The 26,256-nt window shown below is 57.1% G+C and overlaps 3 protein-coding genes across 12 annotated transcripts; 1 reads left to right on the top strand and 2 right to left on the bottom strand.

Annotated features, from left to right (window-relative positions):
• Positions 1-1,168: 1,168 nt before the first annotated feature.
• On the top strand, positions 1,169-5,542 carry SPATA2L (spermatogenesis associated 2 like). Of its 2 annotated transcripts, XM_036834783.1 has the most exons (3): positions 1,169-1,304; positions 1,529-1,832; positions 3,701-5,542. In XM_036834783.1, the coding sequence occupies exons 2-3, from the start codon at positions 1,530-1,532 to the stop codon at positions 4,613-4,615; spliced, it is 1,218 nt and encodes a 405-aa protein (XP_036690678.1). In that variant the 5' UTR covers positions 1,169-1,304; position 1,529; the 3' UTR covers positions 4,616-5,542. The 2 variants fall into 2 exon arrangements, with proteins under 2 accessions (XP_036690678.1, XP_036690679.1); XM_036834784.1 differs by lacking the exon at positions 1,169-1,304 and having other exon boundaries at positions 1,699-1,832; positions 3,422-5,542.
• An 8-nt stretch (positions 5,543-5,550) lies between these two features.
• On the bottom strand, positions 5,551-14,117 carry CDK10 (cyclin dependent kinase 10). 9 transcript variants are annotated; one of them, XM_036834792.1, is made up of 15 exons: positions 13,788-13,917; positions 11,704-11,807; positions 11,502-11,574; positions 10,782-10,853; positions 9,696-9,798; positions 9,475-9,556; positions 9,307-9,374; positions 9,103-9,210; positions 8,395-8,447; positions 8,157-8,226; positions 7,476-7,535; positions 6,964-7,087; positions 6,749-6,888; positions 6,458-6,510; positions 5,551-6,256 (listed from the first exon to the last, which is right to left on the bottom strand). In XM_036834792.1, the coding sequence occupies exons 4-15, from the start codon at positions 10,798-10,800 to the stop codon at positions 6,150-6,152; spliced, it is 987 nt and encodes a 328-aa protein (XP_036690687.1). In that variant the 5' UTR covers positions 10,801-10,853; positions 11,502-11,574; positions 11,704-11,807; positions 13,788-13,917; the 3' UTR covers positions 5,551-6,149. The 9 variants fall into 9 exon arrangements, with proteins under 9 accessions (XP_036690687.1, XP_036690689.1, XP_036690688.1 ...); XM_036834794.1 differs by having other exon boundaries at positions 13,826-13,843; XM_036834793.1 differs by lacking the exon at positions 13,788-13,917 and adding an exon at positions 13,301-13,760.
• Positions 14,118-14,614: 497 nt separating this feature from the next.
• SPATA33 (spermatogenesis associated 33) lies at positions 14,615-26,130 on the bottom strand. Its single transcript, XM_036832350.1, has 4 exons — positions 26,052-26,130; positions 25,640-25,795; positions 16,283-16,418; positions 14,615-16,206 (listed from the first exon to the last, which is right to left on the bottom strand). The coding sequence occupies exons 1-4, from the start codon at positions 26,086-26,088 to the stop codon at positions 15,906-15,908; spliced, it is 630 nt and encodes a 209-aa protein (XP_036688245.1). The 5' UTR covers positions 26,089-26,130; the 3' UTR covers positions 14,615-15,905.
• Positions 26,131-26,256: the final 126 nt, after the last annotated feature.

Below are 26,256 nucleotides of genomic sequence, written 5' to 3'. Positions count from 1 at the left end.
TGAAGTCTGAAGTCAAGGCGTCCACAGGGCCGTGGCCCAGCAGAGTGCTAGACCAGAACCCTTTCCTGCCTCGTCCAGCTCCGGGGGCTCCTGCAGTCTCTGCCTGTAGCTGCAAGTCTCTGCATCCATCATATGCCTCCTCCCGAAGTATGTAACCTTCCTCCTTACAAAGACATCATTCTGACAGGGTTTAGGGTCCACCCTAATCCAGTCTGACTTCATCTTAACTGCTAATATCTCCAAAGATCCTATTTCCAAATATGCTCACATTCCCGGGTTCCATGGATTTTGGACATTATTCAGCCTTCATTATTCGGCCCTTTCATGCAGCTGCTTTCCTCCCAGTCTGTGGCTAGGTCCCAAAATTGAGCGTCTCAAGACAACAAGGCAGTTTTATGACTTAACCTGGAAAGCCACGCAACGTCACTTCCATTCAACGGGTCGTCTATGCGACTACTCCTCTAAGGGAGGACGGTGCAAAGACCTGCCCAGGTTCGAGTGGCACACTGAGACAGAGCTATGCTCCCTGGAGTAGCACACAACAGTTAACAGCGAACACCTGGGGCCACGCAAACAGCACTCAGAACAGGAGCGGAGAAGCAGGGTTGGATACAGAGCAGAACATCGGATCCGCTGCCTGGAAGCGACTCTGACCTAAGCAGAAAGGCGCCTTCACGCCGCCTCAAAGAGGCCCGGGTTGCTGATTTGTTTTTTGAGGGGGGAGGAGGGAGGGTGCGGCGCCCCCAGCAGTGGGAGCGCGGAGTCTTAAACGACTGGACCACCAGGAAAGTCCCCTGAGGTTGCAGTTTTAAGTCACGCTGAAACGCCCGGCCGGCTTCCACCTGGAGCGCTGGCCCCGCCAGAGGGCGGCTCGACCCCTCCCTCCCTCCCGTATCTGGTCAATCCCCGTTAGGCAACGAGAAGGGTCCCGCCCCTGTTGGGTAGCCCCGCCCCCCGGAGATGGCCCCGCTCCTGGAAGGCGCACGAAGAGCCACGGTACCTGCTTCCTCGGCACCCTGGCGCTCCCGAGGGTCCAGCTCGGGAGGTCGGCGCCCGCCTCGGTGGGAGCGTCCACGGTGTTTCCCCTGTCCTCGGCTCCGCAGGCCGTGGAGATGCGTCGCGTTTGTGCTCCCGGGCCCTCACCAGGCCCCGCCCTCTCCGCGTTGGCGGAGGGGCCGGTGCCCGAGGAGACCCCGCCCCTAACGTCACGGCCGAAGGGCGGAGCCGGCCCCGGCGGAAGCGAGCTGCTGCTGAAGAGGCCCGAACAGAGCAGCGGGCGCTCGGGGACTGCTGGTGACAGACAGGTAGGGCTGTCGTCCTCCGGGCCCACAGCACGATCTGGTGGGCAAGGGGGTCTCTGCTCGGGAAGGGAGACTCAGGTGGCGCACGTCTCCAGGGAAGGGGGTACTGTAGATACCAGGGGCGCACAGTTGGTGGGGGACCTGTGGATGCAGGCGGGGGCTCTGGAGGCGCGCAGCGGACAGGGAGGGGCCTCTGGGTCCTGATATACCCTATTCCCGCCCGCAAGCATGGGCAGCAGCTCGCTGTCCGAGGACTACCGTCTGTGCCTGGAGCGCGAACTTAGGCACGGCCGCGCGGGCGTGTGCGGGGACCCATCGCTGCGCGCCGTGCTCTGGCACATCCTGGTGGAAGACTTCGACCTGCACGGGGCGCTGCAGGATGACGCGCTGGCACTACTCACCGATGGCCTGTGGGGCCGCGCCGACCTGGCCCCTGCGTTGCGTGGCCTGGCCCGCGCCTTCGAGCTGCTGGAGTTGGCCGCCGTGCACCTGTATCTGTTGCCTTGGAGGAAAGAGTTCACCACCATCAAGGTAGGGCGCCGGGCCGAGTTGGGGCCCCTGCCCAGTCTACTGGGGGTTGGCTACCATTGGGACGGTGGCTACCGTCGGGCATAAAGGATTTCAGGTGTTCTCAGAGGCTGATGGGTTTCAGAGAGCTTAGTGTGCTGAGGGGTCCTGGGCGTGTTGGAGCATCTCTTGGCCGAGGTTCCCCTTTGTACTCCTGGGGCTGAGAACATGGGGTGGGTGGAGGTCACCTGTTTGGATACCTGCCTTCCGAGGGGGATCCTGCTCCTTAAAGCTTGCATGACTGCCCTCCCCAAAGTGGCTTTGTGGCCCCAGTTACCATAGAAATCCTAGGACAGGCACAAGGGAAGGACTGGGCATTCCAGGGTCACTCTAATCTCTCCAGGGTGTGGGCTGATCCCATTTGTGGAAGAGGACATGAGATGGGTTATTCCCTATGAAGTAGGCAGGGGCTGGGGGTGCCCCTGCATGTCCTAGGGGAGCCGGGCTAAACAAGAACCTAGCTCACCCTCCAGCCTGGGTAGAGCTGAGCCCGGGGCCGGCCGGGCCCCTCCAGGTGAGCTGCAGGCTGGCAGGAGGGGGCAGGCTGCCTTGTGCTCTGAGCTAATTCAGAAGAGTGGGAAGGTAATGATGTCACTGGGCACGTGGGCGGCTGCCTCCACTGGTTGCCATGGCAGCAGCAGCCTCTCTCAGTGAGGTGAGCCTCGGAGCCCACTGCTCCACTGGGACACCTGCTGGTCTGAGGTTCTAGGACTTTCATTCATCCATTCAGACCAGAGGGCAGGATGCAGCCCCATGGGGGGCCAAGAGCAGAACAGACAGGCCTGATCTTGAGATGCTCACGGGCTTCAGCACTGGGCAGACCTGGACGGGGTCTGCTTCTGCCGGCTCTGTAGCTTGGGGCAAGTTACCTAATCTTTTGGAATCCATTCCTTCCTCCATGAAGCAAACACGAGAACAGTCCAGCTCAAGGTCCATTGTAAGGGGTGAAGGCACAGCTCTGAGAACAATCTTACACACAGCAGTGCCCCATCTGTGGAGGTACTGTCATCAGCTGTAAGCAAAGGGACACTCACAGGGTCCCAGAATCAAGGAACTGTAGACACGTGAGAGACACGTGATCACCATCCTAGGAACCGTTCTAGTTCCTTTGCAGCCTGGAGCCTCCAAAAACTACAGATGTTCCATCCGTGCGGTGGACAGCTGCACAGCTGCAGAAGTGAATGGCTAGGCCTCTGCCGTGATAGGGAAAGCTCTCGGGAACTGGAAAAGCAGAGTTCAGAATGAGGCGTTCAGGAGGCTACCTGCTCAGAGCAAATAAGCACCTGTATTCTTTGTGTGTTTGCATGACCACTCAGCAGGTACACAGGAAACTAACTAGAGTAGCAAACCCCCACAGGTGAGAGGAGGTGGAGGGGACCCAGAGAGCAGCGAGATTTCTCAACGTAGGGGCTCTTTATTTAGTTGGTTCTATGACCCAGGTGAAATGTGTTAGATTAAAAAATTGTGATGCCTGGGCCTACCTCAGCCAGTGAGATCAGAGTCTCTGGGGGTGGCCCTGAGCATCTACGGTTTTTTTGTTTTGGGCCGCGCAGCTTGCGGGATCTCAGTTCCCCGACCGGGGACTGAACCCAGGCCCCAGCAGTGAAAGCGCCAAATCCTAACCACTAGACCACCAGAGAACTCCCAGCATGTATGTTTTTACAACAGCTCCTCTGGAGGGAGTGTCAGCACATCCCAGACCGCCTTGGGGCCATGCCGCCCCCTGGGGTGAGGATGGTGGCCCCCAAAGCAGGCCACAGCTGGAGTGCAGCCGAGGGCAGGGCAGGTCTGCGGGACGGTGGGCTGCCGCCGACTGGCCCCCTCCCTTGCAGACTTTCTCAGGGGGCTACGTGCACGTGCTGAAGGGCGCACTCTCGGAGGACCTCCTCATCCAGAGCTTCCAGAAGATGGGCTATGTGCGCAGGGACGACCACCGCCTCATGGTGGCCGCCCCGCCCCCCGCCCGCCAGCTTGTGCAGGTGGCCCTGGGCTGCTTTGCCCTGCGGCTGGAGTGTGAGATCCTGGGCGAGGTGCTGGCGCAGCTGGGCACCAGCGTGCTGCCGGCCGAGGAGCTGCTGCGGGCGCGGCGGGCCAGCGCGGACGTGGCCTCCTGCGTGGCCTGGCTGCAGCAGCGACTAGCCCGTGAAGAGGAGCCGCCACCTGTGCCTCCCCGTGGCTCCCCGGCCCGGTGCCAGGCCCGGCTGGACCTGTACCGGGACCTGCAGGAGGATGAAGGCTCAGACGAGACCAGCCTATACGGGAGACCCTCGCCAGGCCCCGACTCACCGCCCACGGAGCTAGCCTGCCAGCCTCTCTTCTGGGAGCAGAGCGCCAGACTGTGGGGCGTGGGGGGCGGGGCCTGGGAGGCTGAGGCCAGCAGCCCGGCCTCGGAGGAGGAGCCCGAGGCCGAGGTCTTCTCCCTCCTCTCACTGCGCCAAGAGCTGCTCAGTCGGCCCGGAGACCTGGCCGCCCCCCAAGCCCCCGGAACCCCTGAGCAGGCCAGCCCCCGCCGAGTCCCCGAGCCCCCTGGCTACCAGACACACAGCTGCCTGGGACCTGGCGCCCTCCCCGCCCTCTGCTGTGACACGTGTCGCCAGCTGCACACTGCCCACTGTGCCGCCCTGGCCACCTGCCGCCTGGGCCACCCGCTGCGCGCCCTGCACGGAAACCACCAGCGGCGCCTGTGGCTTCAGCGAGCCCAGGTGGACGCCTTGCTCTACGATGCCCCTAGGCCCGCCTGGCCCTAGGCCCAGGGCTTTCTGGAGACATGTTCCGCGGTGCTTTTCTGGGCCTCATCCCTCCTCAGGCCCGGGCCACTGGCCACCCTGCCCCTCCTGCCCCCCAGGGGTGCTGAGCACAGCAGTGGGTCAGGGGTCATGGCGTCTCAGCCCCGCTACGTGAGAGGTGGGGGCCCAGTCTTCCTGGGAAAGCTGCTGGCCCGCCCCCAGGGAGCACCCTCCCCCTCCTCTCCCAACCCTCCCCGGCCCCACCACTGGCCCCAGCGCCGCAGCTCCTGACCTGCTCCCTGCAAGTGCCCAAGGGGGTGCTCCACAAAGGAGTGTCCTTGGGGGCTCAGGTGACCTCATGAGCCCCTGAGCTTTGCTAAGACCATTCTAGGGGCTCTGCCAGATGCATGGCTGACCCGGCTAAGAGGACCTGGCCCCCCATGGGTGTCACAGACCTGCACTGAATGAGCTGAGTGCTGGCCTGAGACCAGCCCCATGGGCTCCAGTCAGAGCTGGGTGGGGAAGCTGGACCGAAGGACAGAAGAGAAATGATCTAGTCTCCAACCAGAGTGAGTGCCCACGAGTTCCAGAGAACAGCAGGCGGGAGATGGGGAGCCACAGAGCCCGAGAGGCTGTCACCCCACTTCCGGGTGGAGCATGGGGGCTTCTGAGCAATCGGTACCCCAGCAGCTTCCCTGCTACATCTTCCTGCTGTCCGGCTCCGGCAGGCAGGATGGGAGATCTCCAAGGCTCCCACCCCAGAGCCCACCTGGGTCCAGTGGTAAAGATGCACCAGCTGCCAGCCGCCAGCCTGCTCACAGGGCTGGAGGGGGTGGGTCTGCCCACCTGGGCCTGGGGCGGGGCCAGTCTTGTGTGTGGCCCCTCCTCCCCACACCTGTCTGTCACACGAATCACAACCTCAAAGTACATTAAAGGACGCTGGATCCAGCTGCGTCTGTGAGGAAAGCATTTATCTCTCCGAGGCCCAACCATGCCCCTCCCCAGGGGGCTCAGTGGGGAGTGGGGACAGGGCACAGCCCCCAACCCAAGGCCGTCCCTCTGGTGGGCTCAGAGCCGCCCAGACTCCAGTCCACCAAGCTGGCTGCGCCCCACCCCCCACCCCTCCTTCCCACTGAGTCCTGCAGCCCCAGCGGGGGGTCACCGTAGCCTCTCCCTTCCCAGGCAGACCCTGGGGATCAAGTGGGGACAAAAGTGACCATGTGGGATCGGCTCGTCCCAAGCCAGAGAGACCTCCTGAGATGGGCCCAGCCAAGTTTCCTCCTGGGAAGTGAGTGTCTGAGGGCTTGGCAACAGGTGGACCCAGCCCAGCCACCAGATGGCAGAGCCACGAGACAACAGAGCCACCAGGTAGCGCCTGGCAGGCCAGCCTCAGGGTGTCTGGGCCTGCAGGGCGCACCCACTGGCATCCCCCCGTGTCCCCACCCTGCCGTTCTGGGGCAGCGGTGGGCAGAGGAGGTGCAGGAAGCGGTGCAGTCAGCTGGAGCAGCTGGTTGGTCCTGGCCGGGCGGCAGGCCGGGCCCCGGGGCCCCCGCCCTCAGGGCTTGCAGCGCCGGCTCTGGCTCTCAGCGCCGGAGGACGTGGCCGGGGCAGCACGCTTGTTGCGGTGGTGGGGGAAGGTGGGCATGAGCTCCGGCTCGCAGGCTGCAGGGAGGGGGCTGCTCAGCGCCAGGTGGGAAGGGCCCCCCACGCCTCCCTCTGCTCCCCTCTTGACCCTGCACACGGTTCCTGCGGCAAGAGCAGCCCGTGCCTGCTCGGGCCCCACCGCCCACCTGCCCAACACCGGCCCCGGCCCCGGACAGGGGCCCCCAGCCAAGCGCCGGCCAGGGGGCGGGGGAGACTCACGCAGGGGCTTCTCCTTGAAGTAGGAGCTCTCCAGGCAGTCGCCGGCCGTCGCCCTGGAGAGAAGGCCTTGCCGTTCGTGGGGCCCGGGCCTGGCCGAGGCCCATCTCCCTCACACCCGCCCCACACAGCAGACAGCTGGGTGGCAGATAGGGACCGGGGACCCAGAAATCCACAGGAGACTCAGAAAGGGCTTCATGACCTGGGTGGGCAGAGGCCCGGGCCTCACACGTCCGTCTGGGAGGGGCCCTCTCGGTCACGGCACCCCTGCCCGCCCGCAGGCCGGGTCAGCACCTTTTCTTGGGGTCGTACATGAAGAGAAGGTTCAGCAGGCGCAGGCCGGCCTCCGAGAGCCACGGGAACTTGTGCTTCAGGTTGTTGTAGGGCTGCTTCCTCAGACTGTACTGGCTGACCAGTGGCAGCTGGGAGAAGCCCTGTGGGGGGGAGTGGCAGCTGCAGGCTGGTGGCCGGCAGGGGGCAGGAGAGGGGAGGGCAGGGCCGGCACTCACCGGCCAGATGTTCTCACTGGGCGTCCCCAGCAGCTGTACGATCAGGTCCACCTGGTGGATCTCGGAAGTGCCGGGGAGAAGGGGCTTATGGGCCAGCAGCTCGGCCAGGATGCAGCCCACGGCCCTGCAGAGGAGCACGGGGCCTCAGCTCAGCTCCTCCGGCTCTGCAGAACACCACTCTGCCGGGACCCGTCCCCCGTGTGCTGGGGTCAGAGGACGGGGGCAGAGCTGGGAGGAGGTGACGACGGAAAGGGCAGGTGACCACTGGGTTCTCCCCCCGGGCCATGTGACCTGGCACCAGCAGGCCTCTCTGAGTGGCCACGAGGGCGGGTCCTCAGTGACGGGGGCCGTGAACGCTGAAGCCGTCTTACACTGCCTCTCGGGACCCCAGGCATAGGCCCACCTTCCTGGGAGCTGGGAGGCTGGCGAGACCCCCAGCCCCACTCCTGCCCCGCCAGCTCCCACAAGACCACCCCGCCCTTCCCAAGGCCCTGGGCGCATCCACCCCTCACCACATGTCGATGCTGGTGGTCTGCGTGGTGGTCCCCAGCAGCAGTTCAGGGGCTCGGTACCTGCGAACAGAAGCCCCCACCTTGGGCCTGGCAGTTCCTCTCCTCCGGCCTGGCTTCCGCGAGGCACTGCGGCTCTGCACCAGCCCACCCACCGGCCGCCACCCTCCCTGAGAGCCAGAATCGGCCTGGACGAAGGAGCACGAAGGCCAGCTCGGCTGTCCCTTCCACTAAACCCGCCAAACACGACAGCACACGAGGCAGCAGCTGCTGTCACTGGACGGCTCCCGCGTGCAGCAGTGTCCTGTGCTGGCCCGTTCTATACAGGTCGGGGCTGAGTGACACATGGCAGAAGGCATCCTGCCCTTAACCACAACCCCGTTCTTCTTCAAAATGTCGAGTGAGAAATAATTACAGAGGACATACACTGTTCCTGTCCTCCCGTCAGTGAAGCCACCGCCCCTTCCGAGCAGCTCAGAGCCAGGCTGGGGGTCTGGCTGCCGCAGGGCAGAGCGGCGCCCCATCTGGATGGGGCAGGTCCTTCCCGGTGACAGCCCTGCTCTGCCTCAGGAGCCATCCACACCCAGCCTCCGAGTGTGTGCAGCCCCACAGCTTAAAAACCTCCAAGGTCCTTGTGCAGCTTCAGCATGACCCCCCCACTTCCCATGGTCCCCAGGGACTCACCAGAGGGTGACCACCTTGGGGGTCATTGGCTTCACCGGGATGCCATAGGCCCGGGCCAGGCCGAAATCCGCTGTGACAGAGGCAGACAGACGGGAGGGAGAGTGTCACCCAGTGAAGGCTGCCCACTGACGTCTGCAGCCGGCTTGTAGCGTGCAGGGTGCTTATCGGGACCGGCCCGCCACCCCGTCGAGGTGGCGCTCACGGAGGCCCCCACCACAGAGCCAGCACCTGCACCCACCTGTCTTCACGCAGCCCTTATCCGTCATGAGCAAGTTGGAGACCTTCAGATCCCTGTGACAGAAAGAGAACACCAGTGCTTCCCAGGAAGCTGCATGGGGTAAAGAGGCTGTCACCGTCGCGGTGATACTTAGAACATTTCCCCATACGTCTCCTCCTGTTTGCACTTCTATTTTTTTAAATTTTTTTTATGTGGACCATTTTTAAAGTCTTTACTGAATTTGTTACAATATTGCTTCTGTTTTATGTTTTGGATTTTCTGGCCGCGAGGCATGTGGGATCTTGGCTCCCCGACCAGCGATCGAACCCGCACCCCCTGCGTTGGAAGGCGAAGTCTAAACCACTGGACCGCCACGGAAGTCCCTGCACTTCTTAAAAATGAGGACGGCAGGCAGTGCAAGGCGATTTGGCAACTGGGAACACCAGAGAGAGCTCTCAGTAATTTTCTGAGAACCTGGCAGAGGAGGCCGCGAGCCCAGGTCTGACTTCCAGCGCTGTGTCTGATCCCCACCCAGGCCATGCGAGCCACCGAGGGCACACGGAGCTGCTGCCTGCAAGGTCCTGCCCGGGCCTGCAGGACCCTCCCCTCTGCCCCTCCAGTCTCTGCCCTTCCTGGCCCGCCTTCCAGTAAGGCTCTCTCCACGGCAGCACTTCTCAGAGCCCGACTCGCTCGCACCATCGGCCCCCCAGAGAAGGAAACAGGTATTACCTGGTCCTGGACCGACCCCCAGGAGCAGTTACAGAACCTCTACTGCCTCGAGGCTGCGCCTGCTGCTCTCCTGCATACTGGGCAACATCAACTGGCACTGGGTCAGTACTGGCAGTCACACCTCCCCCACATCACAAGCCAGCACTCCTCTGGAGAAAGGCCTCCTGAGGCCCTGCCCCCACCCAGGCCCGTGGCCCCGCCCACCTGTGGATGATGAAGTTCCGGTGCAGGTACTGGAGGCCCCGGAGCACCTGCAGCACGATGCACTTGACCTGCAGGGGGCCAGGACGCAGGGTCAGGGCAGCCTGCGTTCGCCACAGTGTGCCGAACGAGGACTTGGGAAGCCCGCCACCACAGCCCCCAGCCTCACACCTGGGCCTCAGAGAAGGGTGTCGGCATGTTCTCCAGAAGGCTGGCCAGGTCCTGCTCACAGTAACCCATCACCAGGAAGATGCTGAAAAGAAGAGGGGGAAACGCAGGCCACCTCCCACCTCCTCCCAAGTGGGCCAAGGGACCCTCCTGGGGCAGCAGGAAGGGCAAGAGGGAGGGGGCTGGGCAGGACCCAGCGTGGGGGCAGCAAGCAGACCACTCACCTCTCCAGGTGGTTCCCCACCACCACCTCCTTCAGCTCCACGATGTTCGGATGGCGGAGGCGAAGGAGCAGCGTGATCTCTCGAAGGCTGCTGATGGGGACCCCTGCAACCCAGCCCGGCCTCAGCGAGCCGCCCCCCCCACTGCAGCCCAGCCCGGCCTCAGCGAGCCCCCCCACTGCAACCCAGCCCGGCCTCAGCGAGCCCCCCCCTGCAGTCAGGACCCCCTGACAGCCTCAGTGACGCCCAGCCCTGCAGACAGGGACCCCTGCAACGCAGCCTGGCCTCAGTGAGCCCCACCCCTGCAGTCAGGACCCCCTGACAGCCTCTGTGACCCCCCCTGCAGGCAGGGACCCCTGACAGCCTCTGACCCCCACCCCTGCAGACAGGGACCCCTCACAGCCTCTGTGACCCCCCCTGCAGACAGGGACCCCTGACAGCCTCTGTGACACCCAGCCCTGCAGACAGGGACCCCTCACAGCCTCTGTGATGCCCAGCCCTGCAGACAGGGACCCCTGACAGCCAGCTATCTCAGTGAGCCCCCAACCCCAGTCCACATCAGCTCTCAGGGACCCCCATGCCCGCTGCTGTCAGGGCTCTGCCTGCTACCTCAGGGAGAAGCAAGGCCATCCTAACCAGCACCTTTAACCCTTCCCTCCTTCATCAAATGCAAGCAGCACTCTGTACTGACCCCTATGCATGGCAGGTGGCCCCCAGTGAGCCCAGCACAGCCCCGCCTGCACAGGCAGCCAAGGGGCTGTCGGCAGGGGGGTGTGGAGCACACAGGGGCTGCCGGCTCAGTCTTGGGTGGGAAAGCCCTGTGGAGGGGTGACGCTGAGCTGAGACAGAAGATGAGGCAGAGTCACCCAATGGGAGGGTGAAGGGGATGAACTGCACAGGGCTTGGGGGGGCTGAGGCCTAGAGTGTGTGGGAGGGGCCAGGCTGCAGCCCCCCGAGATCAGCCTCCTTTGACCATCATGCAGACACCCTTGGGAAAGCAGGCGCGACTTGGGGGGGGCCTCAGGCAACTCGCATCTTCCTCCCCCTCCCACGCGAGCTCAGAGCGGTCCGCGGCCCCTCCGCGCTCACCGTCCTTCTCCTTGTCCATCCGCACTTTCTTCAGGGCGACAATCTCATCCGTTTGGGTATCCCGGGCCCTATCTGGAATGGAAACTCCTCCAGGATAGGATCCAAGCCCGACCCCACCTTGTGGCCTCCTGCCCCACGGGGGCTCCCTTTCTCTTCCCCCTTGACTGCTGGGTACCCTGCGACAGCCCGTCCACACTCCTTGCAAGCAGAACCCGACCCTGCGAGATGTGCTCCCTGGGGCGTCCTCTGGCTTGAGCTGGTACAGGGCCCCTGGTTGTGAGAAGCTCCCTGTAAGTTTTCCTTCTTAGAGCTGGTATGCAGATCACTGCTTTGTGCTCTGTGGTTACTATGTTCTAATAGCAAATAAGGTAGCTTTTCTTGAAAAAGGAACTCTTATTTTGTCAAAGTTGGCTCCCCAAAGCACTGTGCTAAGTTGTGCATCTTCCAAACCCGTAGCAGTCTGACGCACACCAATGTCCCAGCTGCTGTGGATGCAGCTCTGGCCGCTTTCTGAGGTGTGTACTTTATGGCTGTAATAGCTACCTCTACTCACGGGTGCACATTAGCAATCCGATGCTTGCGTTTATTCAGGAGTGGTGTGAAATCTATGGCAATTACACCAGGGATTAGAGGTCACCTGTCCCCTCCTTCCAGCCCTGCCACAGCTGCTGCTGCTGGGACAGTCCCTGGGCCCCCAGGCCTCCCACCATGGCCACTCACACACAATGCCGTAGGTGCCTTCCCCAATGCGGTTCAGCTTCTCAAACTCCTTCACGCTGCGGCACCGTCCCAGCTGAAAGAGAGAGGTGCTGGCGGTGAGGGGATCTGGCAGCTAATGGAACCAGAGATGGATATGGACACTCAATTTGTACCAAAAAGCCAGCTCATGTCCTGCTCACCAAACAGAAAGGTGACCACACACCTGGGTTTGTAGGTGAGAAAATGGGGTGATGATGCTGGCCACTTTGAATGTGAGATCAAAGACGGTCTAACCACTCCCTTTCAATTCCACGGTCCCGATGTGTGCTGCCCAAAAAGAGGAACCACCAGCCACATTTGGTTAAAATTAACTAAAATGAAACTCAAAGTCCATTTCTTCAGCTGCACAAGCCATGTGAAGTGCTCGATGGCCCCATGCGGCTTATGGTGACCGTCCTGGACGATTCAGAAAACAGAGCGTTTCCACCATCACAGAAAGTCCACTGCGCGGCACCCCTCTACATTACGCTCTGGGGTTTTCTCCGGCCGCCCAGTGGTTAGAACTCCGCACTCTCAGCGCCGAGGGCCTGGATTCAACCCCTGACCGGGGGAACTGACATCCCACAAGCTGCAGGGCGAGGCCATAAATAAATAAAGAAAGAAGCAAGCAAGCTCTGGACGTGGAAAAAGCTTGAAGAACTTCACGAAACATCTACCAAGCACAGTGGAAACACTTCTGCGGCAAAAACTGTCTCAATCATCCACATGTTTCTTCCTCCTTTGGGTTATGAAACACTGCCCAGGGGCACATAGCCACCCAGCTGGTGGCCATAGTTCCCAGCCTCCCTTGCAGCTGGGTGTGACCATGTGACTAAATCCTGGCCAATGGGATGTGAGCAGAAGGGACAAGCGCAACTTTCTGATCAAAGGAGGCTGCTTGCCGCTCACTCCTTCCTGCCCCTTGAGGCAGGCTGGGATTTGGGTGGGGCACAGGTGGAGCAAAGAGACAACCTGAGTGCCTGGCCCACCTGTGAGACGTTAGGGGAGCCAGAAATAAAGTCCTGTACTTAAGCCACTGTATTTTGGGGTCTCCATGTTCTAGCAGAGAGCCTGTACCCTAATACACCTTCAGCTGTAACAGACTGAATGAGCACCTCCCCTTGGGTCGGAGAAGCACGTGCGGCAAGGTTCAAGTTCTAACAGCCCTTCTCTGGACTCCCTGCCTCTATTTACCTTGCCCTCCATCCTGGGGAACGAAGTCAGAGTCACCTGGCCTGTACTGAAGCCCTTCCACGGTTTCAGCTCGACCTAAGTGTCCTCTCTCTCTCCCGGCTGCACCCCTGGCGCTTCCCGTACACTCTGTACTTCGCGGGACTTTGCCCCTGCTGCTCCCCAGGCCTGGCAAGAACCCTCCTCATCTCTGCGTGTCCAAAACGCAGTCACACTTCCCCGCCCAGGAGAAATGCTACCGCTTCTCAAAACTGCTTCCTGGCCCCCAGCTGAAAACATTCTTTCTCGGAAAAATCCCAACACTTCGTCTCGCAGCACCTACTATCCTGCACTGTCCTCGTCCGGGTATGTCTTAACTCCCCACCGAGAGCAGCTGCTGCGAGTCTCGGTGATGAACGACGGCAGCGGACGGCTCAAGGGGGGTCCTGCGCTCACTCAGCCAGTCTGTTGGGATCCTTACTGGACACTGAGGCGGCCTCTCAGAGCACCAGCAAGTGGTTAAAACAATCCGCCGCCAGGGTTCACACCTACCCCTGCACGAGCCGTCTACCTTGGAGAAACCACCCAACGCCCCTAAGCTTCACCCTCACCTCTACAAAGGGTCCCCGAGACGACTAAGTGACAGTTACACACGCCGAGGCCCCACACGGAGTAAGGCACAAACGAAGCTGCCGGGTCACAGGTGGGGCCCCGCGCCCGGTGCACCCACAGCCCGGTGGGAGACACGCCTCCAACTCTTCCCGTGGCTACTGTCTCCCGACACGAGGCGCCCGTCCCCGGCGCAAAACTAAGAAACGCCCGCGCTGGAGCGCGCTTTGGCCGAGGCGGCCGGCGGCCAGAGAGCCGGCCCTTCCCTCGCGCGGGCGTGACACGCCCCGGGGTCTGCGCACCGGCCGGGACCGGAGTCCCGGACGGCCGCCGCCGGCTTCCGCGCCTGTCGCGAGGAGCTCTGGGACTGTCGTTCCCGCTCGTGCCGGAAACCTGGCGCTTCAGCGCGACACTGAGGGCCCCAGTGCGTTTCGGCTCCGCCCTGCCGCCGGCGAGGACACAACTACCCCGAGCAGTCCCTCGTCGCACCCTGTGCTCTGGAGGCACCGTGAAGAAGCCTTCCTTACGGATACACTTCAGACGGATCTGTTCCGGCTCCGGCTCCGGCTCCCCCATGCCGAGCTCAGCGTCCCCACTTCCCGTGTGCGCAGGCGCAGACGGGTGTTCCTCGGAGCAAGCGCACGGCCTACTTCCGGGGCGCCCCCTCCTCAACAACGGTTACCAAGGAAACCTCCCGAAGACCCCACCCCACCCACAAGGACCTCAACTCCTACGATGCACTCGGACTAGCAAGGTTCTAGCTTTACTTTAGTTTTAAGTGCGGGCACGTGACCGCGCTGGGGCGCTGAGTACCGGCCGCCGGAGGAGGAGGCCGAAGTCCGGGGGGCTGCAGTGGGCTGGGGGGCGGCTGCGGGGGCCGCGGGGCCGCGGGAGTTGCGCTGTAGAGCTCTCCCTCGGAGCACTGGAGGGCTGACCTGGAGCCAGGGAGGGAGGAGGCTCGGGCAGGGCCGGTGAGGATCGAGAGCAGAGGGCGCGTCCGAGAGCTGTGGAAAGAACTGACAGGACGCGGCGACGGAGGGACTGTGGGACCGAAGGGTCACCCAACACATCCGTGTTGAGCACCCACTACGTGCTCGGCCCTGTCAGGCTCTGCCCTGGCGGACCTTACATTCTAACTGGAGGCGGTCAACAAGTAAGTAAGGCAGACGGCGTGCTAAGGAGAAAAACGAGGCAGGGCAGTGAGTGGCCCGTGTAGGAGGAGGGGTGCAGCTTCTCCTGTCACGGGGACTGTACTGTAAATGCTAAAATGATGCGAATGTAAGTTCAGGGCGTTTGATAATTATGCAATTAAATAATCATGAGTCAAAATGATTTAATTTAACCTAATTACCACATTCAGTTCATTCTGGTTTTTAGAATTCTGATAAGCTAAGCTCACGGCCAATAATGAGATTAGAATTAATGCCATGGTAAGTACAGTTTTTGGATTATTTGTTTGAGATGCTCAGGGCAGGGGTAGGAGGAGGGCAATTTCTAGGTCAAATAATAGAAATGCAACAGCTACTAGAAACTTTATAGAGAAGGAGAGGCATGCTGACCCGATGGGTTCAAACTCACCTTTGTACGGGCTTGATTTTTCTGTATAAATATTTAGTCGTGGAAGTCAGGATGCATAAATAAACATACTAAATAAATACAAATAAGGATGTTGATAATATGTTAGTAAACAATGTCAATATGAGATTTCTTTTTTCTTGGGTTATACCAAAACTCATGGATTGGAAGTCACTTGTACTGTTTACTACTAAGGAATATGACCCTCATCAATAGACAGAGACAGACCATGTGGACGGCCTGCTGACCATTCCAGGAACGAAGGAAGCTGACGTGTACTGTCATCAGACTAAACGTATGAGCTCGGACGGGCAGGGCACTCTCTCCAGCCACCCCGGAGGAGAGGGGACTCTGACCCAAGGGCTGCTGGTGAGGATGGACAGCTGAGGCTGGGGGTCCCCTGAACGGCCCCTCCCCACCAGGAGCCCTCAAACACAGCCAGAAAGAGGGGAAGTCATCAGTTCAACTCACCTTCTCCCAGGGCAGCTCTGACAAAGCCACTTCCACAGTTCTAAGTGCCATGGCTGCCACCACACCTGCATCCGCATTCTTCTTCTGGATCCTATAATACCTTGCATCCTTAATACTCAAGCTAGGAGCCCTTGGACCCTCCAAGGTGACTGTGCACTTCCCTGTTCTGGGACCTAACACCTTAAGGTTTCGTCCTCAGAGTCCGACCTTTTGTTCAAGGGTGGGGGACACCTCCTCCACTGTAACTGCTGAGTGCTTACACCACGCTCCTTCCGAAGCGAACGGGAAGGGTTCTAATGCCCATCCAGAGTCAGCAAGAGATGCTGCCTGCTACCGGTTCATCACTCTGCACAGCCAGACAGCTCCAACAGGGTCATCTCTTCACCGATTACCCCAGAGTCACTCTTGCCCTCTGCCAAGCTGCCTGCGGCTTTGGAGAAGCTGGGGAGAGCCTTGTTTACTGAAGGGGCACCTGCAGCTCTCCACAGGATAGGGCAGCCCTTTGCCATCACCTCTGAGACTCGGAGCGCAGGGAGTGACTGCAGCTGCTGGGGTGCCAGTTTATTCTTTGGTCTGTGAATTATAGGCGTCTACCGTACTGGGGTTCCTGTGTCGGTAGAACGGGCCCGGCTCAGCCCTTTCCCGAATGGTCCTCTGCTCCTCCATTCCTGTGGAACCGTAGCTGATCAGAGTCTCTTTTGAGGCTGTGGTGACGACGATCTGGGGGATGGCAAATTTCTTCTTTTCTGAATTTACATCAGGTTTCTCTAGAAGGAAGAAAACATCCAGGTATTTCATAAGTCTGTGGAAAAACTCTTCTGTAAAACAGACAATATCTGTGTTAGGGCCAGAGCAAAGGAATTAGGTTTGTGGCTCAGGAAAAGAAATGGGTGAGGTTGAAAGCAGTCAAAACCATAAGTGAACATTCCAAAGCTTACACCAATCGGCAACGCAGCCACGCGGTGGTGACCCTGGAGGCCTCCTTCCAGGAGGGGAACGGGACAGGCACCCGCACCATCCCCGTGGAAAGCCTGAGCTGCCGGGCAGCCCGGGTGACAAACGCAGGAGCAAGACCTGGGAAAGGCAGGGTCTGCCCCAGAGGTGAAGGTTCAGACACACAGCGTGCAAAGGATTCTAAACCTGGTGGGAGCTCTCTGCACAGAGCTTCAGCAGGCAGGGCGCTCTAGAAACGGACGCCACAGCGTTTTCTCATACTTGTTAGGATTACCAGGAACGCACGGGACGTGTGAAACGTTACAAAGTACAAAAGCAGAAGCCCCTTCGCTGCCTCCACCGCCTCACTTCCTGGCCTGCTCCGTCCGTTCAGGCCTGTGTGTCCCCGTGTGCACACACGTGTACTGCACAGAATTAGAACACTGAATACCCCAGGAACTCAGCTATACGGGGGATGAACAGGTGCCCGTCCTGTGCTAGACGTTGCTCTGAGCCCTAGAATAACAGCCGCACGTTTCTGAGGTAGGTCCTCTTAGGAACTACGTTTTACAGACGAAGGAACTGAGGCACAGAGGGTTGGTTCAGTCACCTGCCCAGGGCTGGTGGCAGAGGGAGACGCCGGGTCCCAGGCGGTCGGGTCCAGAGCCACCTCGACCTTCAGCGCTGCAAGCATGGCTTCAGTCGTTCTAACCCGCTGCCGATGGCCCACGGCCTGCACTGAGCACTGACAGTATCCTTTCTTTTCATTTTTATCGTTAAGCCAAATGTGCATTTCATCGTATTTTGGATTTTTTTTTAAATTAATTTATTTATTTATTTTTGGCTGCGTTGGGTCTTCATTGCTGCGCGCGGGCTTTCTCTAGTTGCGGTGAGCAGGGGCTACTCTTCGTTGTGGTGCATGGGCTTCTCATTGTGGTGGCTTCTCTTGTTGCGGAGCACGGGCTCTAGGCGCACAGGCTTCAGTAGTTGTGGCACAGGGGCTCAGTAGTTGTGGCATGCGGGCTCTAGAGCGCAGGCTCAGTAGTTGTGGCTCACGGGCTTAGTTGCTCTGCGGCACGTGGGATCTTCCCGGACCAGGACACAAACCCGTGTCTCCTGCATTGGCAGGCGGATTCTTAACCACTGCGCCACCAGGGAAGTCCCTTTTGAATTTAACTTAAATTGAGATCATTTTTTCATGTTGATTTACACAAGCATTTTTACATGTTAAGACTACTTAAAAGGTTATGAATATTTAATTTAAAAATAATACATGTTGGTTAAAGGGGGGAATGTGATGGGGGGGTGGTGGTGGGATGAATTGGGAGACTGGGACTGACATGTAGACACTAATATGTATAAAACAGATAACTAATGAGAACCTGCTGTATAAAAAAATAAAATTAAAAAAATAATTAAAAAATAATAATAATAATAATTTTAAAATAAAATAAAAATAATACATGTTGGTTAGAGACTGCACATGGAATGACGCTTCTCCTTGCGGACACTTCATACGCACACGCACATGTGCAGCTGGGATCACGCTGTGCAAGGCTGAGTGTTGCAGTGACCACGCAGTCGGCTAAGCCCCACATCCACACAGGTGCGGCCCCTCCTCCATGGCAGCCTGCAGTTCACTGTCGGGGGCCCATCATGTGCGTAACCAGCTCCCTTTGATGAACATAATTTAGGTTATTTCCAATTTTTATTTTTTGAACAATGCTGCAATGAACATTCCTGCATTTATGTATTTATACAGTTGTGGAGGTTTACCTGTCAGGTAAGTTACTAGGAAAACTTTGGCAAATATTGTCAAACTGTTTTCCGTAACGATTATATCAATTTTGGGACTTGCCTGGTGGTCCAGTGGCTAAGACTCCACGCTCCCGATGCAGGGGGCCCGGGTTCGACCCCTGGTCAGGGAACTAGATCCCACATGCTGCAACTAAGAGTTCGCATGCTACAACAAAGATCCCACGTGCCTCAACTAAGACCCCGTGCAGGACTTCCCTGGTGGCACAGTGGTTGAGAATCCACCTGCCAATGCAGGGGACACGGGTTCGAGTCCTGGTCTGGGAAGATCCCACATGCCGCAGAGCAACTAAGCCCGTGAGCCACAACTACTGAGCCTGCGCTCTACAGCCCACGTACCGCAACTACTGAGCCCCTGTGCCACAGCTACGGAAGCCCGCGTGCAGCAACGAGGACCCAACACAGCGAAAAATAAATAAACAAAATAAATACATTTATTTAAAAAAAGACCCTGTGCAGCCAAAAGATTATATAGATTTATCTTTCCTCTAGGAGGCTATCAGCAGAACATTTCTCCACACTCTCCTGCTTCTTGTCACTTTTCTAAACCTTTTCCCAGGTTAGAGACAGTGGAAGTGCTGACTCCAGCCCCGCTGGTCACCGGTCACCGCCAGCTTCCCTGGGCTTTGGGCACCCCCGCCGTGGGGAGGCTGGGCATCTCACCTCGTCGTCACTCGTTCGTGGGCCCGTGGCCTGTATCCTCCTGTGAATGCGTGTCGTTCTGCGTTTTCTACATTGACTTTTTGTTTTCCTTTGGTGAGTTTCGTTTTTTTTTGTTTTTTTTGTGTTTTTTTTTTTTTATTTATTTATTTATTTATTTTTGGCTGTGTTGGGTCTTCGTTTCTGTGCAAGGGCTTTCTCCAGTTGCGGCGAGCGGGGGCCACTCTTCATCGCGGTGCGCGGGCCTCTCACTGTCGCGGCCTCTCCTGTTGCGGAGCACAGGCTCCAGACGCGCAGGCTCAGTAGTTGTGGCTCACGGGCCTAGTTGCTCCGTGGCATGTGGGATCCTCCCGGACCGGGGCACGAACCCGTGTCCCCTGCATTGGCAGGCGGATTCTCAACCACTGCGCCACCAGGGAAGCCCTGTTTTTTTTTTTAATAAATTTATTTATTTATTTTTGGCTGTGTTGGGTCTTCATTTCTGTGCGAGGGCTTTCTCTAGTTGTGGCGAGTGGGGGCCACTCTTCATCGCGGTGCGCGGGCCTCTCACTATCGTGGCCTCTCTTGTTGCGGAGCACAGGCTCCAGACGCGCAGGCTCAGCAATTGTGGCTCATGGGCCTAGTTGCTCCACGGCATGTGGGATCTTCCCAGACCAGGGCTCGAACCCGTGTCCCCTGCACTGGCAGGCAGATTCTCAACCACTGCGCCACCAGGGAAGCCCGGTGAGCTTTTTTATATTTGGGAAATTCACCCTTAGTGATTTATACTACAAGTAGCTCCTGGCTTTTAGCTTCCTTTGTTGCTTTCTGCAACAGATTCATCCATCTATTCCTTAATGGCTTTTAGAGTTTGTCAGACTGGAAAAGGCATCCCCTGCTCCAAACTTATAAAAACATTTACTCATTTCCATTTCATACTTTCATAGTTTTATTTTGCATGTTTAACTGTTTGTTTTCTCAGTTGTCAACTGAGTTGCCCCAGCACTCGGGGAACATCCGTCCTTCCCCCATGTCTGCAACATGGCACTTCTCTGGGACCCCACGCGAGCATGCTGTGCTATGTGTTCACCACTGTGCGACACGCTTCCATGTCAGAGGACTCAATCCCTCTGCTTTTCCAGATGTTTCCTGCCATTCTTACATTTTTATCCTCTTAGGTGACCTTTGGGATAATTTGGTCTGGCTCCCAAAACCACCTGTGCTCTTTTGTTTGGGGTCGTACTGATTTGCTAGAATAAGGGAGAATTAACAACTTTATGTTACTGAGACTTTCTAATCCAAAACAAGACTCCTTTTATCTTCCTCAGAGGTTTAAAGCTTCTTCATTTAGAAACATGAATCTTTTGGGACTTCCCTGGTGGTCCAGTGGTAAAGAATCCGCCTTCTGGGCTTCCCTGGTGGCGCAGTGGTTGGGGGTCTGCCTGCCAGTGCAGGGGACACGGGTTCGAGCCCTGGTCCGGGAAGATCCCACATGCTGCAGAGCAGCTGAGCCCGTGTGCCACAACTACTGAGCCCGCGAGCCACAACTACTGAAGCCAGCGCCACTACAGCCTGCGCTCCACAACATGAGAAGCCACCACAGTGAGAGGCCTGCGCACCTCGGCGAAGAGTAGCCCCCGCTCGCCGCAACCGGAGACGGCCCGGGCACAGCAACGAAGACCCAACGCAGCCAAAATTAAATAAATAAAATAAATAAATTTAAAAAAAATTTTTTTTAAAAAGAATCCGCCTTCCAACGCAGGGGACGCAGGTTTGATCTCTGGTCGGGGAACTAAGATCCCACGTGCTGCGCGGCAACTAAGCCCACGTGCCGCAAACTACAGAGCCCATGCGCCCTGGAGCCCGTGCACCACAACTAGAGAGAAGCCCGCGTGCCGCAACAAAAGAGGCCACATGCCACAACGAAGATCCCACGTGTGGCAACTAAGACCTGACAGAGCAAAAAATAAAAACAAATTAAATAAATAAATAAATATAAAAAGTAAAAATAAAATAAGAAACATGAATCCTTTTAGGGTTCTTAATACACAGGACCTGTACTAGTTTTCAATTACTGCCTAATAAGTTACCTCATTTTAGTGGCCAACTTAAAACAGCGCACACATCACCTCGGGCTCCACGTGTCCGGAGTCCAAGCTACAATCCAGCTGTCAGCCCGGCCGCATCCTCATCTGGACCTGGGGACCTTCCACGGCCACTCAGGTTGTAGGCAGAGTTCCTTTCTTCGTGTGCCAAGGACGAAGCCCCTTTCCTTGCTGGCTGGCGGCTCTCACATCATGGGAGCTGACTTCTTCACAGCCATGTCTCTGACACCTTCACCTTTTTCAGCGGCTTCTCTGATGAGGTCAGGCGTCCTCAGGAGAAGCTCCATTTTGATTAAGTCAAAACCAACGGGTTACTACCCTGGTCCCAGGAGCCCAGCCCATCCTACTCACAGGCTCTGCCCCCATGTAGGGGAGGGGCTCCTACAGCCTTGTTCAGAGGGCAGTGATGGGGCTCTGGAATGCTGCCTTCCACGCTACCACACCGCCTTCAGGAAGGAGCCTGACTTCCACCAACAGTGTGTCCAGGCTCTCCATCTATCATGTGTTAGTCTCTGGCCTCTCGTTTTTGTTGCAAATACTTTTTGAGCTTACCATTTGTTTTACATTTGTTTATAGAGGGCTTAGGGAGATGTTTTACATTTTAATGTAGTCAAATCCTTCAACATTGCTCTGTAATATCTTTGAGGAATCAGAATAAAATTTACGTCTTATTTTTTGCAGCCACCTTTTTTTTCCAGCAAGGAAATTTTTTTTTAGATGACCACACACTGTCATCTGGAAGATGGTTCTAGCCGTTCTTTTCCTTTACCCTTTGAGTCACCTGTATCAGCTGATAGTAAGTCTACCTTTTTAAAAAATTTAAGTATAGTTGATGTACATGTAATCACTTTTTGTATCCACTCTTAAACCATCTGGAATTTATCAGAGCATACAGCAGGAGGTTACAATCCAGCTTACGTTTTCTCTTAAAACGTTAAGGTGTTTTTCTAGCACAATTTATTATATAATCCTTCCTTTTCCCACTTACTTTTGGTGCCAGTTTTATTGTACTCTAATTATATATAAACATACATAACATTCATACACACACACTCTTGTCCATGTTTTCTATTTCACTGACCTGCTATTCTTATATGGGAATCATGTTATTTTTTAAATTTATTTATTTATTTATTTATTTATTTATGGCTGTGTTGGGTCTTCGTTTCTGTGCGAGGGCTTTCTCCAGTTGCGGCAAGTGGGGGCCACTCTTCATCACGGTGCGCGGGCCTCTCATTATCGCAGCCTCTCCTGTTGCGGAGCACAGGCTCCAGACGCGCAGGCTCAGTAATTGTGGCTCACGGGCCTAGCTGCTCCGCGGCATGTGGGATCCTCCCAGACCAGGGCTCGAACCCGTGTCCCCTGCATTAGCAGGCAGACTCTCAACCACTGCGCCACCAGGGAAGCCCGTTATTTTAATTATTATAATTTCTGATGTATTTTAAAACATTTTACTTTAATATTATAAATTCACAGTAAGTTGCAAAAGTAGTCCAGAGAGATCCCCGTACCTCCGTCCATTCTCCCTCAGTGGTAGCACCTTAGGTAACTGCAGGAGAATAAGGCTCAGGGTGGCACAGTGTGTGTGCTGTACCACATGATCACGTGTAACCACCACCACGATCCAGACACAGGGCTGCTCCAGCATCACAACGATCACGTTCACGCTACACTTTACAGTCACACCCCCGGCCCCCGCCATCCCTAACCCCTGGCAGTCCCTAGTCTGTTCTTATCTGTATCATTTTGTCATTTGGAGAATGTTACATGAATAAAATCGTACAGCATGTGGCCTTTTGAAACTGGCTTTCTTCAGCATATTTTTTGACAGTTAAAACTGCAGTACTTCTTCAGAAAGAGAAAATCAAATATCGTATATTAACGCATGTATGTGGAACCTAGAAAAATGGTACAGATGAACCGGTTTGCAGGGCAGAAGTTGAGACACAGATGTAGAGAACAAACGTATGGACACCAAGGGGGGAAAACCGCGGTGGGGTGGGCATGGTGGTGTGACGAATTGGGCGATTGGGACTGACATGTATACACTGATGTGTATAAAACTGATGACTAATAAGAACCTGCTGTATAAAAAAACAAACATACAAACAAACAAAAATGCAGTACTTCTATCAGATGAGGATATTTTTTAGCATAACCACAATAGCACTGTCACATCTAAGGATATTATCATCGATCCTTTGTTATCGCCTAATACCCAATTGGATTATCTCAGGAATGATGTAGCCCAGGTCCACGCACCGCTCTGTGTTCCTAGGACTCTCAAGGCTCCTTCTAACAGTCCTCTCTGCTGTGGCTGAAAGTCTGTATCCCCCAAATTCGTCTGTTGAAGGCCTAATCCCCAATGTGATGGTATTTAGAAGTGGGGCCTTTGGGAATTACTTAGGTTTAGATGAGGCCATGAAGGTGGAGCCCCCGGAAAGGGATTGGGAGGAAGAAGAGACCAGAGCCCTCTTTCTCTGGCCACGTGAGGACACAGCAATCAGACAGCTGTCTACGGGCCAGGGAGGCGTCCTTGCAGGAACACAGCCAGATTGAGGGCCTCCCCAGCCTCCAGAATGATGAGAAACAAAGTCTGTTGTTTAAGCCCCCCAGCCCATGGTATTTGTTTGGTTTTTTTTCTTTCTTTCTTTCTTTTTTTTTTTTTTGGCCGAACCACGTGGCACGTGGGATCTAGTTCCCTGACCGGGGATGGAACCCGCGCCCCCTGCAGTGGAAGTGTGGAGTCTTAACCACGAGACCGCCAGGGAAGTCCCCAGCCCATGGTACTTGTGATGGCCACCTGAGCAGACTTATAAGACACCACCTTTTTTTCAAGTCATTTATTTGTAGAAAAATCAGAGTTATGTTTTCAGAAGAATCTGCAGCATTTTGGAATTGGCTGACTGCCAGCTTGTGGTGTTCGGTCTGTACAATGTATGTTTGTGGATTCTGTAACGCGAAATGTGAAGCACAGACAAAAGCAGCGGGAATAGTACAATACAACCCATCGCCCAGCTGCCCAAATCCTCATAAACCCCAGCCAAACCTGATCTCCACTCCAGCTCTTACCCTGTGTCCTGGTTACTACTACTGCTGAGTAGTGACTCACCCAGACCTTAGCAGCTTGAAACAACCATTTTCTTACCGTTTTATGGCTCAGGAATTCAGGAAAGTTTCGACCGGCAGTTACCACCTGTGGTGTCCCAGGGGCTGCAGTCAGATGCTGTCTGAAGGCTCAGCTGGGCTGGGCACGTGGATGTCCGCTCGCAGGGCTGCTGCGTGCTGGGCAGTGGCTCGGCTGGGGAGACTGCAAGCCTGGGGCTGGAGTCACGACAAGCTCGTCACAAGCCCGGCACCTGGGCTGGACGGGCTGCGAGATCAGGGCCGCGGGCTGCGGCTCCCCTGTGGCCTCCCCAGCGGCCGAGCACTTCCCAGCACGGTGGCTCCCAGCACAGCCAGCGTCCCTGTCAGCCCGGCCAGGCTGCCCAGCCCACAAGTCACTTCCGCCACTCCACTGCTTACAGGAGAGTGTCAGGCCTGCAGGGAGTTGGAGATGGGACGTAGACCCCCAGGTCACACCACAGGACCCGTGGGCTGGGAGGGGCTGTAGCACCTGCAGAGACAGGTGCACCCCTTCCCATGGCAGCAAATCCCCACCCAGCGCGTCCATTTGCCCTTAAAATACTTCGGGTGCGGCTCTAAGAGACAAGGACTCATGCGTGTTCCATGTTTTCCACAACTGTACGCACCCGTGTCATCACCCAAATGAGACGCAGAACTTTCCTCCACCCCACAAAGCTCCCGCGGGCCCTGTTCCAGTCAGCTAGCCTGGCCCGGCCCCAGCCCAGCAATCATTTTCTGATTTCTACCCAACAGTAGTAAAACCTACTTTTTTAATTATATAATACACAGAATTTTTGACTTGTTGAACTTTCTATTTCTCTGAGCTCTCATCTCAAACGTTTCCTGCCCTTGATGACCCCCAGGGGCCTCGATCTGAAGCTGTCCGTGCCCAGCTCCTCTCCCCTGCCAGGCGGGCATCCATCCTGCCCTTCCTTGTCCGACCCACCGGCCATGCGTCCTCACAGGCACCGGAGCCCACGGGCATGGCTCCCTGCTTTGCCCTCACACCCTGTCACTCGGCAATTCCCGCTGCCGCAGCCTCACTGGCTCCTACCCAGTTACAGCAATGGGCCTGGGAGAGGCCTCCGTTCTGGAGACACAAACCCCATCGCTCCTCCCTTGCTTTAATTACCTAACAATTCCGTTTCCGCGCCCCACATGATAAAACTGATGAAAGACTTCACATTCTGCTGCTTCTGTGGCTTCAACCCCGACCCACACCCAAAGGCTGTTACGGTGAGTAACTCTGCCCAGCTGTTTCACCAACATCCTATCCCCTCCGTGATCTCTGTGGCCAGGCAGAGGGCTCCCACGGGACCGTGCTCCACAGGGGAGCAGCTTCCCAGGCTCTGTCCCAGTCTGTGGAATGCCGAAGGAACGACACTGGGGCCAAAGGCGTCCAGGCCTCGGGAGGACAGCAGGCCTGCTTTGGATCTGCGCACTGCTTAGCCCTCTCGACTGTGTGTTCCGCATCTACCACTTGGGAACTCACCTAAGCCTTTACTGAATTTATTACATCTTCCAACTAGAACTCTGATATTAAAGGTCCTAAAACCCCCTCCGCCGTTAGGGCACGCCCCCTGCTACTAGCATCCCACCACAGGCTCCTGTCCGCCCCATCCCCAAACGCACCTCAGGTTCTGTCCCCTCCTGGGTGTGTCCTACCTTCCACTTAAGATGAAGGCCACTGCCGCTTAGCTGCCCCTTTCTTCTCACGGAAGCTCTCTGCAGGCTTGGTGTCTGGAGGCTTCTCAGACTCTTGTGAAGGCCTGTCCACCGGCCTTTCCGTAGCCTTTGGGATTGAATAGGTGCGCCCCGACTTTGGCTCCCCACCTGAAATATATGGGTAATTAATTAGACCTATATTTTACTGAGTCTAGGGCAAAGGATTCCATCCTTCTTCAGTTGCCTGCTTTGGTCCGGAATGAAATAAGATAGCTTGAAAGACTTGGGTCACTCCATTTCCCTACACGTGGATATTCCCCGGATGAAAAGGTCCCCGAGGCACGATCATCAGAGAGGACCCGGCGCAGGAGGATTTGTGGGAGCGGGGCCGCGCCGGGGAGACTGCGGGGCGGCGACCCTTTACCTTTCCGGAGTTTGTGTTTGCTTTTGGAAAGTCCCATAGGTGACTTCCCCGCGACGCAGCCCCGGGCCCTGCACCTCGGTGGGAGCCCAGCCCACTGACTCACAAGAGGCCTGGCCGCCGCCTCCCTGGCCCGCGCGGTCGCCACGGCAACGCCACCGCCCGCGAGACCAGCCCGTCCTCTCGCGAGAGCTCCCAGCCGCCGGAA

This window comes from Balaenoptera musculus, chromosome 19, assembly GCF_009873245.2.
Source record: "Balaenoptera musculus isolate JJ_BM4_2016_0621 chromosome 19, mBalMus1.pri.v3, whole genome shotgun sequence".
Lineage (NCBI taxonomy): Eukaryota > Metazoa > Chordata > Mammalia > Artiodactyla > Balaenopteridae > Balaenoptera > Balaenoptera musculus.
The sequence above is the reverse complement of the archived record's forward strand: the minus strand, read 5'-3'. Positions and strand labels throughout refer to the sequence as shown.

Coding starts and splice junctions, on each gene's coding strand:
- SPATA2L (XM_036834783.1), top strand. CDS start 1,530: ATGGGCAGCAGCTCGCTGTCCGAGGACTACCGTCTGTGCCTGGAGCGC. Junction 1,833..3,700: donor AAGAGTTCACCACCATCAAG/GTAGGGCGCCGG, acceptor CCTCCCTTGCAG/ACTTTCTCAGGGGGCTACGT.
- CDK10 (XM_036834785.1), bottom strand. CDS start 13,874: ATGGGGGAGCCGGAGCCGGAGCCGGAACAGATCCGTCTGAAGTGTATC. Junction 7,536..8,156: donor CCCAAGGTGGTCACCCTCTG/GTGAGTCCCTGG, acceptor TTCTGTTCGCAG/GTACCGAGCCCCTGAACTGC. Junction 6,257..6,457: donor CTTCAAGGAGAAGCCCCTGC/GTGAGTCTCCCC, acceptor CCCTCCCTGCAG/CCTGCGAGCCGGAGCTCATG.
- SPATA33 (XM_036832350.1), bottom strand. CDS start 26,088: ATGGGACTTTCCAAAAGCAAACACAAACTCCGGAAAG. Junction 16,419..25,639: donor TAAGCGGCAGTGGCCTTCAT/CTTAAGTGGAAG, acceptor TGCCTTTCCCAG/GTCTTGCTCCTGCGTTTGTC. Junction 16,207..16,282: donor TGGCTGCGTTGCCGATTGGT/GTAAGCTTTGGA, acceptor GCCACAAACCTA/ATTCCTTTGCTCTGGCCCTA.